The 13773-nt window shown below is 40.9% G+C and overlaps 1 protein-coding gene across 2 annotated transcripts in view; it reads left to right on the top strand.

The window, feature by feature from the left end:
- Positions 1 to 13773, top strand: part of ephb2b (eph receptor B2b) — a 127744-nt gene that overhangs the window by 87783 nt on the left and 26188 nt on the right. For both annotated transcript variants that reach the window (XM_063911152.1, XM_063911151.1), the window contains exon 5: positions 1098 to 1433. In XM_063911152.1, the coding sequence (XP_063767222.1) occupies positions 1098 to 1433 (336 nt within the window). The remainder of the gene's footprint in view (positions 1 to 1097; positions 1434 to 13773) is intronic.

The raw sequence follows: 13773 nt of genomic DNA, 5'->3' as shown, positions 1-13773 counted from the left end.
ACTTCTCATTGTTTGTTTGTTTGCCCTGTCACTCAACATGCAGCACCATGTGGAAAGTTTCCACTCGGTAATGCCTAGCTGCTAAGAATGTCTCAATAGGAGAAACAGTAGGTTCCTCTCCGCGGCAGTAACTCTATACGATGCTCCAGGAGAAAGTTGTCAGGAATAGATGTTAAGAAAACACTTGACAAAGTGGACACCAGCATGGAAAATGAGAGAGTGTAAATGGGCATCCCGAGGGAAGAGGCGCTGCCAGATTGGAAGGCAGTCAGCTCAGACGTCTATAGGAAGCTATAGTGTGTTACAGAGCTGGTGGATTTTTCCGCTCCTCCTGTGTTATTTATGTAGTTGGTAATTATGCCCTCAACGCCATCAAGTAAACAACACAATATCTCTCATATAATTAGAAAATACTTTCATAGATGGGAGAGTAGCAAAACTTTCCAAGGAAAACAGAATGCTACCTCAAAGCTATTGAGCTATATGTTTACTTTAGTACTGCACCCAAATTCAATTGTGGGGTTCTTTTTCATTTGATGCTGCTTTATACCTCTACTCCACTAAATGTTTACTCCACAATATTTATTTGACAGCTTTAGTTACTAGATCCTTTACAGATTAACATTATTAGCTAAATAAAATAATAATAATAATTAAACATTGATCTTTAAATATAGCTTGAAATTTCCAGCACAAGTGTTACGAAGTAGTTCAAATTCGTGTCCCTTTTTACCAGATGTGATACGCACAGTAGTGCATCAATAATCTTAATGAAGAACATGGTTCTTGACTGGGCAATCCATTTATACTTTTACTTAAGCAAGATTTTGAATGTGGTTTTTTTTGTAGCACAGTATTTTGACAACTGACTATTGCTACTTCAACCTAAGGTCAAATACTTTATGCATGACTGACTGAAGATTATTATATTATTATAATAGTATTATTATACTATATAATATTAAATGATCACATGCCTGTGACTATATGATAGGAAACCCCTCTAGAGACACTTCAGTTGACCAAGAGATCACTCACCAAGGTATCTATTGTTGTGATTGAAGTGCTGACTATAATCTCTCTCTTGTGGTTTCAAGCCGTCCCATCAGCTCCACAGACCGTCATCTCCAGCGTGAACGAAACCTCTGTGATGCTGGAGTGGATGCCTCCCCGGGATTCGGGGGGCCGCGAGGACGTCGTCTTCAACATCATCTGCAAGAGCTGTGGCGGAGGCCGTGGAGGCTGCACCCGCTGCGGGGACAACGTCCAGTTCCAGCCCCGTCAGCTGGGCCTGACAGAACCCCGGGTCTACATCAGCGAGCTTTTGGCCCACACGCAGTACACGTTCGAGGTGCAGGCTGTCAACGGTGTGTCAGATCAGAGCCTGTACTCCCCTCAGTACGCCTCAGTCAACATCACCACTAACCAGGCTGGTAAGTGGGCCCATCTGTCTTTTTGTACACTGTAAAGTCCCCATGTGCTCTCCTCCCCATTAGTTTTTACCACGTCTATTTCTGTATTGCTCCTTTGTCACTAATGCCCTCTACAATACCTCTTCATCGCACTCGTTCCTCCACAAGCACATAATGCACAGTGCATGGACCTCCAGCGAGTCAGTTTCTTTCCTCTCCCGTATGGTGATGCATGCAGATGAAGGGCTCTAAAATGGGAACGAGAGTGCCTTTGATGATGTGACATACAGAATGTGATGGCCTGCTGGTCTTAACAGTATGACCTCATCTCCATGTTTTTTAGACTACGGAGCTGAGAGCAGGCTAGGTGCTGTCTCTCCACTTCATCTACCGTTCAGTGATTACAGCTCTTTCTTTCATCCGCGTACTTGAATTCTAGCGTTGAGTTAAAAAAGTAACAAACGTAGTATATACTGTAGGTAGATACACACTATGTAGGAGGCACCTTGTAAAGGAAACACTACTTCAAAGAATCCAGAGGCCTAATGAAAAACAGGTTTATTTTGGTGGAAGGTTTAATCTGCAGGATCTTCTAGGAATATACCTCAAAATCCCCTTTCAAAATCTCCTGCAACTATCGCATGCTTTCCACTATGTGGTTGCAGTTGAAGTCGGCCGCATCTCTAATTATTTCACAGAGGCAGCAGCATTGATTTGCTCTTTAATTGTCTCTATGAAACGCATCATTTGGCGTGCCAAGCTCTTCTCCCCCAAGCACAGCGGGGGGGGGGGGGCGGAGATACAGCCTGGGCTTTATCTTTGCACTGGCTTTGCATCCCATTAACCAACATACGTAAGTGCCTGTCAACTCTCATCATACATTCCCTTGCACTAAAGGGAGTCTTCGATGACTACCTAAAGCACTGCGTTCCTGTGCTTTTATTACGGCGGACATATTGGGTTTTGTTTAACTACACTCTTGCTCCCTCATTACCTTCCTCTGGAATTCCCAGATGTCCATATAGACCTACATGGAAGCAGTCAAACATAAAGTGTATGTACAAGTTGGATTATTACGTTTAACATGAGATGAAACCCATTGTTGCGATCTTCAATGTTTGCGGAAATGTATTTGTGTAAAAGCTCCATAAAGTTCCAACGCTGCAGTGCCACTCAAACGGAGGCCTTCATTCAAACGGCGACCTCTTTTTATTGTCTGTTTTGATTTGAGTCACTGGTATGGTGGGTTAATGAGGGCCTGTGAGTGCAGTTAAGCGTTGTAATGAGGCCCCTGCCCCGCTCTTTCTCACTGGGCCACAATAAGTCTGCCACCCCAACCCTTGGCTTCTCTGCTTCCCCCTGCAGTGGGGTCCTGGCGGAAATTGGGGGGCTCCGCGCCCTCTCCACTGAAGTGCCCGTCACTTTGGATTAGGTAGCGAGAGCTCCCGTCAGAGGGAGCTGTGAAAAGAACTCAACTCTGGCTTGCCCCCACTCCACCCCCCCATCACCCTGCAAAACCAGGCTCACCCCTGGGACACGGCATTGCAGTTTCGTCCATGCTCCGCTACAGCGCTGGGGTCACAGGCACCAGGAGCCCATAATTGCATCTGGTTTGTGAGGCTTGGAGGTTACATAAACATCATGTCACCCCTAATTATCTCAGGCATATCTGTACCTCCCGTTTAATCTAAAATAAAAGAGTTAGGAAAAAAGTTTTGAAACGTGTGCTATAATCAGTCTTTCGGTAAGCTTATATTTGGCACAAGGCTGAAACTCTCAAACAAATAACTAAATTAAAAGTAAATGGCGTGAAAGTGTGTCCCGCATCGAGTGTGGATAGCTGTCCTCAGCTATAACGTGTCAGTTTGAATGGTGGGGGGCAGGGGAGTAGAGTTGTGCAAAACTTCTCACTCACCATACCCAATCAGGCACCCACCACACTCTATTACCCACAGGGCTTATCCTCCCACTCTGTAGGTGGTTGGCGACAGTTCCTCTGTGATAAAGGACGTGATTGCCCTGGAAAGTGCGGCGCTTGATTACACACTGTAATGCCACACAAAGGGAGATGCCTGTACTGAATGGCGCTTCAGACCGCTTTTTATAAGCATATGACTAATTCCCCAAAACTTGCATTGAGTTGAATGTGCAGAAGCCTTGAAATGCCCTCCAAGCCTTTTATATTTTTTCATAATAATGAGTCATAAGTAAGCTATCCACTGTTGCTTTGAGCTGTCTATAAAATGTTACTCTATGCATGACATTTAATGAGTGGAGGTGGGGAGACAGAGAATTGGAAAAAGAGTTACGTCAGGGTGAAAACCAAAGGGTGTGTTGTTCTGACAGGTGAGACAAGTTACTAACAGAGACTATGGTAACGCCACAGGGGGGAATTGTTTTGTATTATTGCTATGTTGCATATAAACCTTATATTTAGAAACTGCTCCATAAAATGCCTTTAAGGGGTTTCCCTTTCCTATAGAGTGTTATATAGGTTTTTGTGCATGTAAGTGTTCTGCTCAAACCCCAAAGTTCACTCCCCTCACGCTTCTATTGGCTGGTTAAAATAGTTATGAGGCGTCCTAAACATGCCAGTGCATTGTTTTTGTAATAAGTATGCATCAGAAAAAGAAAGAAGAATGTCAATAAGCAAACTCCTACTGGCTCAGTAGTGAGAATATCATGTATGAGGTAACAGTAAGTGGAAGCGGTTAAGTGTTTATTAAAATAGCCCTCTCCGTGCTTGAAGAAGACACTGAAGTACCTTCATCACCTGAGAGCACACACTCCCCCTCTGAAACGACTTTACCATTTCAGACCAATATCTACTCTGTGCATTTCCTCTTCAACATGCTCTTCAACCCCTTACCTTCGATGATCTTCGTTCATTACTGTTATATGAAGTGAAAACTGTTCCTGAAACTTTATCCTGACCTTGCAGTTTAACCCAAATGTTTCTCACAGCTAAATGGCAGTATGTGAGTTTGTCCTAATAGACTTCACAGTATTTCATCAAACAACGATGTCTTCTTTGTGACACATTTGGCTTTAAGGACACACAAGAACACACCGTAGCATTTTTTCTTTTACAAATACACATATTTAACACAGTTGTTAGAAAGTGTTCCAGTTCAGGATTGCATTCCTCCACTAATTAATTCCTTAATATGTTCAAATTATTGATTGTGTGCTCCCTATTAAGGAAGAATTATGTGGAAATTGTAGTGAGTTGTGTATAAAGGCGGGGCACTTAATGTATTTTTACTAATTTTATGGATTTTAAAAAGACTAGTGTGCACTTATTGTATATTTAGGAGACTGTTTCTTTTAAATTATGAAGACACAAACACATAATGGCTTACTTATTTGCTTTCTCTGGAGCTGCTGTATCATCAGTTCCAGTGCACGGAAGAGAGATTATCCACTACCTGAATGCAAACTATCAGCACGCTGTGAGAGAATTGAGCAATGCACAACAGATCATTTAGATCTCCATATACCCTGTGCGTATGCCATATTGCGCTCTATAGTGCTTGGGTTTATTAGATTCGAGAGGACATATTTGTTTAGGCATTTCATTAACTCAAGGTGAGCCACGGCGTCTGCGGCTAACGCTATGGAGAAGCAGAGGTACTGAATTGGTTTCTTATCAGGTGAACTGGCTGATTGTAAAAGTGAACCATATTACTCAGAGGAGGGGGGGGGCACGGTAATCGGATGCAGCCTTTTCATATGGTCGGGGGAAGATTAATGACTTAATTATTGTCCAAATTGCCCAGGTCCCATGTTACCAGGCTACCAGGGTCTTTGCTGCTCCACTGGGCCGTGGTGTGAAAAGCCATGGTGCAGAGCCAGGTGGGACTGCCAGAACGTGTTGCTGCACCAGCCAGCCAAACGTGGCTACTACACTGTTGACTTTAGGACAGAAAAGGCCCAGAATACATGTGATGCAATGGCCAGTCATGGCTGGAAATGTGATAAATATGAGTTTCTATGGCACATAATTATTAACAGAGTTGGTTTACGCAAAAAACAATCCTTATTTGTTAATAAAATATATTAAATACATTTTTTTTTTACGGTTTCTTAGAAATGCAGCCATTTTACATCCTAGCATTTAAGGATTAAAAGTAAAATGTATAATTATTATCTATAATGAGAAAAAAAACTGTTAAAGGTATGCTTACAGCAAATAATTTGCAAATAGTTAGCTCACTAACTGGCTAAATTACCAACTAACTAAATAGATAAATGTATAAATAAGTTCATCCTGGTTACATAAAGTAATTGGCATTTAAAAACAATTATCGCAAAGTATAATTATTAGCTATGGTGAGAAAATAGAATCAACTGAGTAATTATTACATAAATGAATACGTAATAATTAGGCTGTATATTAAGTATGAGCAAAATTTGGATTACCATGCGAGTGATGTGAAGCTGTGGGCTGAAAGATGAAGAGGTTCAGAGACTGAGAGTCCGACAGGGACCACCAGTTTACATGACGTGCTGTGTGACAGTGACAGAAGGTGTTAAGGAGGGCACATATGGCGGGTGCTGCTGCAGGTCAGCCAGGCAGACAGACAGGAGGCCTCAGCAGGCACCTGGAGCCCAGGAATGATAGAGCCATGGAGACTGGTAGTCAGCCAGCAAGTCACACATACATACACCCCATAATACTGTGCATACAGAGCAACCTGTTTACAAAGACAGACAGCACTAGAGCCACGCTGGGAGAAGTACTCCTTTACTGAAGTAAAAGTACAACTACTATAGTCTCAAAATACTCCACTATGTAAAAGTCTTATGTAGAATGGATCTTCTCGCAGTATTTTATTAACATGGTTTTTATTTTATACTGTTTTAATACATAAGGACATTTTAGTATCGTAGTTTGGCAATGTGAGACAAATGTACAGTACATGCTAGAAATGTTGTGTAGATTATTAGCACAGTACTGCATTACGCCATGTAAGAATATCATGTGTTTTTTTATGTACAAAGTAATGGTGAGTGTTAAAAAATATAGTGGAGTAAAAAGTGCAATATTTGCCTCTCAAATGTAGCGGAGTAGAAGTGTAAAACAACATTAGATGAAATACTCAAGTTAAGTACAAATATGTCAAAAAATGACTCAAGTACAATACGTGAGTAAATGTACTTGGGTACTTTCCATTACTGACTACAGCTCTGCTTGGGGAGCTATAACGTGTAACGGGAAGTGTTTTGGGCCGTTGCAGCTCGTTTACACCTCTCGACCACCATAGAAACTCGTCATTGTAATGGAATATATTTTTAAAGTAACCCTCCTAACCCTGACTATAGAGAGTGAGATAAGCCTAGCGACAAAGTTCGTGGTAAACAGCCTGCAGGGTTCAGAGTGCACGGCTCATCAGATTACTTTTAATAACCTTTGCATGCAATATGAATTTAATTATGACTCCCTTAAACAAAACTAGCACAAGGATTGTCAAAATTAGATTACTAATTGATCTTGTTCATACATCATTCAGCAGCGACGGGGCATTTCCTGGTTACATATTATATGTACTCTTCCTTCAGAATGCAAACTGCACGTTTAAGTCGGAGCAGTGAAGAGGGGAATAAAGTATACCCATCGCCTGCATACAAATCTAGGTTAAAAGGCCACGATCTCTTGGCCCAGTGGGCTGTAACAGGGAACGCAATGAGAATATACAATTAATTATTGTTGAGTGCATTAGCTGTCAACTGCAGTACCTGAATAATTGACCATGCTTTAATGCAGTCATTTATTTATATACAAGATCCTGATGATGGGGATAATTAAAAAAAGAAGATAATAAATAAAGATGATGAAGCAAAAAGGGGTCACGGCCGAATCAGCACTTTGTTTTTTAATTTATTGATTTTTTTATTAACTTTATGGAGTCAACCTCACCAATTAAGAAAGTGGATCCGTGATAAACACAATGATACTCCCCTCTAGTTTACCCTTGCGCCTCTCTTTCTCTTTGCTAAACACACTCGGAAGTTTCTGCGGTGACACAGATTTTTTCTTTTAAGGCACATAAAAAACAACAAGGGTGTCATTGTCTGGAAATTCTGGTTTGAACACGACCAGCTGCTTCCTCCTGCTCCTGTACTGAGATGTCACTAATGCCTCTCTTTTTTTAATGTAGCCTCGAATCACTCACATAGATCATGCCGATCATGCAATCTGCATCCAGCATCATCCCCTCGAAGGTTTTAATGTGTAAATTGGGGTCAGGAACTTTATAAGCGGAGATGATCTTTTATAATCCTTGCTATTGTGTGCCACTCAGTACAGCGACCTCACAGTGTGCGTAGATAAGCACGACTTCCACGTTAAGCCACAAGTCATCTCAGTGCATTAAAGAACTCGAGCAGATGTGCTACATGCAAATTCCACGTATTGTTTATGTTGGAATAGGTAAAAAAGATGAGCTGTTTGGTAACAACAGGATAAGGTAGGAGAATGCCTTCTAGTTATTATGTTTGTTCAGAATGAGCGTCAATTCAGGCCTGACATTTCCAGTTACTTCCAATGGCTAATGTCATTTTAGCATGTACTGAATCATGTCTTTCCACTTTTTGTCGCAGCTAGCTCTTTTGTTCTGCATCATGCTACTTTTTTGCTCTTCCAACAAAGCTATTAACTTAATAAAACAAAACATCTTTGTGTGCAACTGTATAAAAAACGAAAACAATAGCCCTCACGGGTCTTTGTGACATTACAAACTATTGACATGGATTTTGTGGTTTGTGGTGTTTTCCTCCACGCAGATGCCTGTTTTGGAATTGTTAAAATGCAGAAAAGCAGCTTTCTGGTTAAATTTGAGTTTTCCCTGGAGCTGTTTGGGTCACAATCCACATCCCTGTGGTAGACAGCTCAAATACTGTCTGTTCAGCCCAAATCTGCCCCAAGGGACTGAAGGACCACAGCAGAAGTTCAGTGTAACGTATCTAGAATGTCCTGAGTAACAGCAATAGCCATGATAAGTTCAAACCATCATTTGGTACCATGTTAGACAATCACACTAGTTTTTAATATAAAATACATATCAGGCCTTCTTAAGGATTAAATTATAAAGTCACCCAGAGTTATTGTTTTTACCATGGTGTTTTTCCCATTTACACTGTTATTGTTATGAAAACAATTAATAATAATAATTTTTGCCTTTTGGGTGTTTTCCCTTTCCTGTAGTGCGTTATATAGGTTTCTGTGCATGTAAGTGGTCTGCAACGGCTAAAATACTTTGTGTGTGGTTTCTTTCCCACACCCCCTGCATCAAACACATCGAATGAACTCATTTGTTTAACTCTGTAACATAGTGACATCACTATGTAACACTTGTATGTTGGCTAGCACTCCAACACATTTTACATGGTAGGATTCACCAATCACAACAGAGCCAGCCAGCCATCCAAAGGGTGAATAGAGGTGCTGCACACAGGCAGTATGAGAGAAATAAAGAACTTGATGAACATTAAATCATAAAAACATGTCCCAGTAGAGGCACAAAATACAACTTTAACAATGTTTTGATGTACGTCCAGTCAACCACATAATAAAACATGTGATTTGTATGGAAACCTTTGTATCATTAAGAATTGCGGTAAGTAAAAGCCTAATATTTAATTATTCAACGATAATATAAAGCTAAAAGTGGCTCCCATCATGAGGATGTATGAAGCATCATCCTCAGTCAAAACCTCTAAGGAGCCATGCTTTTTTGGGATAGTTTGAAGCTTTACTGAGTTGCTGCAAAATCATTTTCTCCGATATCCTCCAGCGTAGTCACATACATATACGTATCTGGATTATATCTCCTCCGTCTGCAGATTTGCCGGCTCGGCTTAGATTTAAACCCTAACCTCTGCAAGCATCTGAAAACTCTTCAAACCCCTGAAGTGCCTATTTTAGAATTAGCTTATGGTGTGTATATGAGTGTATTATAGTCCCCAATCTTCCCCCGTGCAGATGGTTTAATGCTTGATGAACTGAAATCTCACTTTTGTAGCTTTACTGCACTGGAAAATCTTTATAGATGTAAAACCCACAATCCTTTGCAGCTGGGGAAACAGGGCAGGCTGCCAGCATGCTAAAAGTACATGCAAATGCGGGCCTCTCCCTTTAAGACGGCTCGATGTGTTGCTCATAAATGGACGGCAGTCGGAGAGAGTAGAGCAGTGGCAGCCTGTTTGGGGAGCCAGCTGGTTCAGGCCCTTTGGGAGAGTCTGCGCTAAGGGGAAACCAACTTTTTACAACGTAAAGGAAAAGGGATTTACGAGCCCTGACCTGTTCTCGCTACCTCCCCCCCATCTTCCCCAAATCATAGCGTTGCTCTCTGTACCAGAACGTCTAATCATATCAGAAGAACCACATGGTTGTAAACACATTTGGATGTAAGAAAGATAGATGAAAGTCTTTAAACATGTACTTTCTCAGAAGCATATGAGTCATGTGGCAGCAAAAGTATTTCCTTTTTTTTCCATTCTGCATCTGAAACAAAAAAGTGTCACATCATGAGGAGTTGTTGTGTCGTGCTGTCAATCAAATAACTCAGCTGTAGGAAATAAAAGCCACTCTTTTTATTGTGGTTATTTTCCCGTACATCAGAATCAGAAACAGGTTTTTTGCCGAGTAGTTTAACGCATACGAGGAAGAAAGATTGTAAGAAAAGGACCAACAAATACAACAATTCTAAGAAACTATTGGAAGAAAACTATTGTAATATTAAAATAAAGCAATATTTACATGTAATATAGATATACCCCCCAACAAAACATGTGCAGTATATTATCACAAAATATTGGTGAAAAACAGTATCAAATACATGCTCTTTCAGCAGTTTTAACAGTGACTGTGCCTGTCTTTAGATCCTACAGAACCTTAAGACCCCTCCATTCCTGGAAGTCTGTCCAATAAGGATATTTCGGACCTGGGCACCCATGACTGACCTCGCTCTGCTGCTATCTATCCGCATGGTCTCACTTCAGAAGCCTTGCTTAATGAATATGCCCATCATGTTCCCTAACAGCACTGAGTAATGAGGCTTAACAGTACAACTTCAGCCAAACAAGGACATGGTCAAAAAGAGTGGAGAGTGGAAAAGCCCACCAAAGGAGTGTAGCATAATAAAAGATAAGAGACGTAAATTAATGGGAAGGATGAAAGGCTCACTTCTGCACACGTGTTAGCAGAAGCATGCCCCATTAAATGGGCTTGGATTGAAGTGAGTGGAAATATCCCTGTAAATGCCATCTTTAATTGATTAGGGAAGTAGCTAGGTGTTCAAACATAGCACTGCAACATCTATTAGAGATGTTTGAGCACAACAGAGCCTTTTGTGTTCTGTGTTGTTGGGCCAAGGCCAGAGCGTCATGCAAGAAAAGACTCCAAAGCAAGTCTTTCATATCAGATCCAGGGCTGGATAATGATGTGGGGTCTGAAACCTAATTCTTTGACAACAGCTGGGGCCTCCCATCCTCTCACAATTAAGCAATGCGATGTACAACCTTGGAAGTTTCAAATGGACATACAGGCCCCTCTCCTGGCCCCAGCGTATTAACCTCTTTATTGTCTCTTTGAGCCGTTAGCATATTTGGATAGACTGGGAATTTATTTATTATTTCAGCACAATCTTTTCATAATCAAACGGATGGTTTAGAGGGGAAATCAAACACCTTGTATGTCACATTAATAATCATCCACTGATGCATCAGGAGATCTGGCTTTGACATGATAAATGATGTCTGCGACCCCTCTGCCCGCTCTCCCACTCCTCTGTAGTCTATGGCAAACTGTTCGAGACATATTCATCAAGGCCATTTACTTTTCCAATTCAGCCATCTAATTTAATTATATCAACTTACAATCCCTGTCTTTGTCATTATAACCGCTTCATTAGCTTTAAGGACATGAATGGAGCATTCATTGAGGGTAAAAACCTACAAATAAAGCTTCCAATGAGAGTGCGGCTCACCCACTTTGAAGAATGTATCTGAATTGACATAATTATTGAACAGTTGGTCTCCGGTACATAAATAACTTTCTTAAATCTTTGTTTTTTGTTACATTTCTAATTGTATGTAATGGGTTGCAATCCACATGATTTGAACATAATGATTGTAACAACAAAGCAAATGGCTTAAAACAACTGAAACATGCATTTAGAGGCATAACTCAGTGAGCCATGTTGACACAATGGTAACCAACTGTTTACTCAACCCTGTGAATTATAGATTAAGTCGGGGGGAAAAGATTGTAGGTACACTTAAAAATGTGGAGTACAATGAAGACTTTTAGATTTGGAGTACATAAATTAGATGTAAGAAAATGGTTTTCATATGTGGATCGTTGCTGTAGGCCTTACTGTAGGGAAACGCAGACTTGGCGTACCGCTACATTCCTCCGTCAATTGGTGGAATGTCAGCGTAGCTTTAAATGCATGTTCTGAATTACCTTCAAATACACAACACAGCTGGATTGCTATTTTCCTTACATCTGAGTGTTTTCACTCTTTTTGTATTTTTTAGGGTATTTACTTTGCATTAAAAAATCATTTTATCTAACCCCAGTTTGTTTTCTGTTACATCAAACCCTTATCGGTTTCTCAGACATGGCGACTGCCACCCCGCTGTCTGGAAGTTGTTCTTACGCAGAAGAAAACCGCAGTGTTCTCCTCCAACAGCTTTTCATGTTGGCATGTGTCCATCCTCTGTACATGAATACATGAGCTGCCTTTGTTTCTCTGCCTCTGTATCAGGTTACTGGGCATGGCTGCACCGTGTGTTTAATGGAAATGCTATGCAGGAAAAGGCCATGTGGCAGTCTTGAATATATGTACATCCGTAATGGGATACTCGTGAGTTCCTCTTAGAGTAACTGTTTGCCTTATTAGGCTGTCGTCTTGTGACTGCAAACAAACTGGAGAGTACAGTGGGATGGGAGACATTCTTGAGAGTTCTGTCCTGACTGGATACTGTATACATTATCGTACCTCCGGCTCCAGGAAAGCAGAATGATATATGTGAGCTGCAGAGTCACAGGCCATCGTGGTGTAAAGTGCTTTGCTGAGATGAAATACAGAACATGTATTTGTCATCTGCTGGCAGTGGTACATTAGGACATGCTCGGTTCTTTGACCATCACAGTTTATAGGAGACATGATAATTTAATGCCTCAGATGGATGACTTTGTGGGTCAAAGGGCATGCGAGGATAAGCTGATTAGCTGGTGAAGATGTGGTTTAGTTTTGTTAAATGGTTTTGCACAAAAATACACAAACTGAAAAAATAGCAATTGATTAACAGTGCAGAAAGACGCTTTAAACAAGCCTCTTCCTAATTATTGTTAAATAAAACAAAAGATCAATATACAAACAGTTGCTTGAGTTCAATACCAATGACAAACTTCATAAAAATAACAACATATGCTTACTTAAATTGAAATAAAACAACACTGATGTGATTATTAATACTTGGTATCATACAATGGTCAAATTATTTTTCAGGTAATTTTTAAAGATTATATTTTATCATTGGCTGGCTCACTGTGGTCCTTTAAACATTATACTTCCCACATGCTGCCTTCAAGGATACTCAGTTTCAAGCGTTTCTTTAGATTAAAAACAACACAATAAATATTATCTAAAAACCACACACATGCAGCTGTAGAATCTCTCATTATGGAGGCGTGGAGGTTGTAATTTCCCCGTCAGCGGAGTTTCCTCAGAGAACGTGTGCCGGTGGAAAGACGTCTCACTTTATTGCTGGGACTCGGGGGAGCCACTGTGCTGTAGGCTGAGGGCTGGATGTGTGTGTGTGCAGCACGGGCCTGTAGGGGATGAGCGTGGGGCTTGGTGTCCATAAATCTCGCCCGGCACCCCCTCCCTCTCTGACTCCCCAGCCAACCCTTCCCTTTCACGCACACACAGAGGCTCAGACATAGAGGCCTGCAGGCCTTGCCAGGCTCCCCCAGACAAAGCTTTTTATCTTCAGCCTCTCTTAGCTTTACACTGACCCACGGTACCCTGAACTAATCTTAATGGTTGTAGGAGGATGTGAGGTGATCACGCTCCCTTGACCTTATGGTTGTACTTAAAAGAATGTATAACGCTTTAAGTCACTGGGTTATTCAAGACTGTAGTAGGCCACCCATGATGTAACACGTCATTGAGTCGTGTGTTTACTGAAAGAAAGTATATGAATACAATTGAGCAATGAAGTGAATTGTAATGGTTTCAATGCAAAGAACTGAAATGAAAATCATAAATAAAAGTGAAATAATGTTTATAAAAAAAACGTTTTCTTAACATTGTCAGTAGTTTGAAGAAAATGACTAATAATATAAATG

Source organism: Eleginops maclovinus, chromosome 20 (genome assembly GCF_036324505.1).
Source record: "Eleginops maclovinus isolate JMC-PN-2008 ecotype Puerto Natales chromosome 20, JC_Emac_rtc_rv5, whole genome shotgun sequence".
Taxonomy (NCBI): Eukaryota; Metazoa; Chordata; class Actinopteri; order Perciformes; family Eleginopidae; genus Eleginops; species Eleginops maclovinus.
The sequence above is the reverse complement of the archived record's forward strand: the minus strand, read 5'-3'. Positions and strand labels throughout refer to the sequence as shown.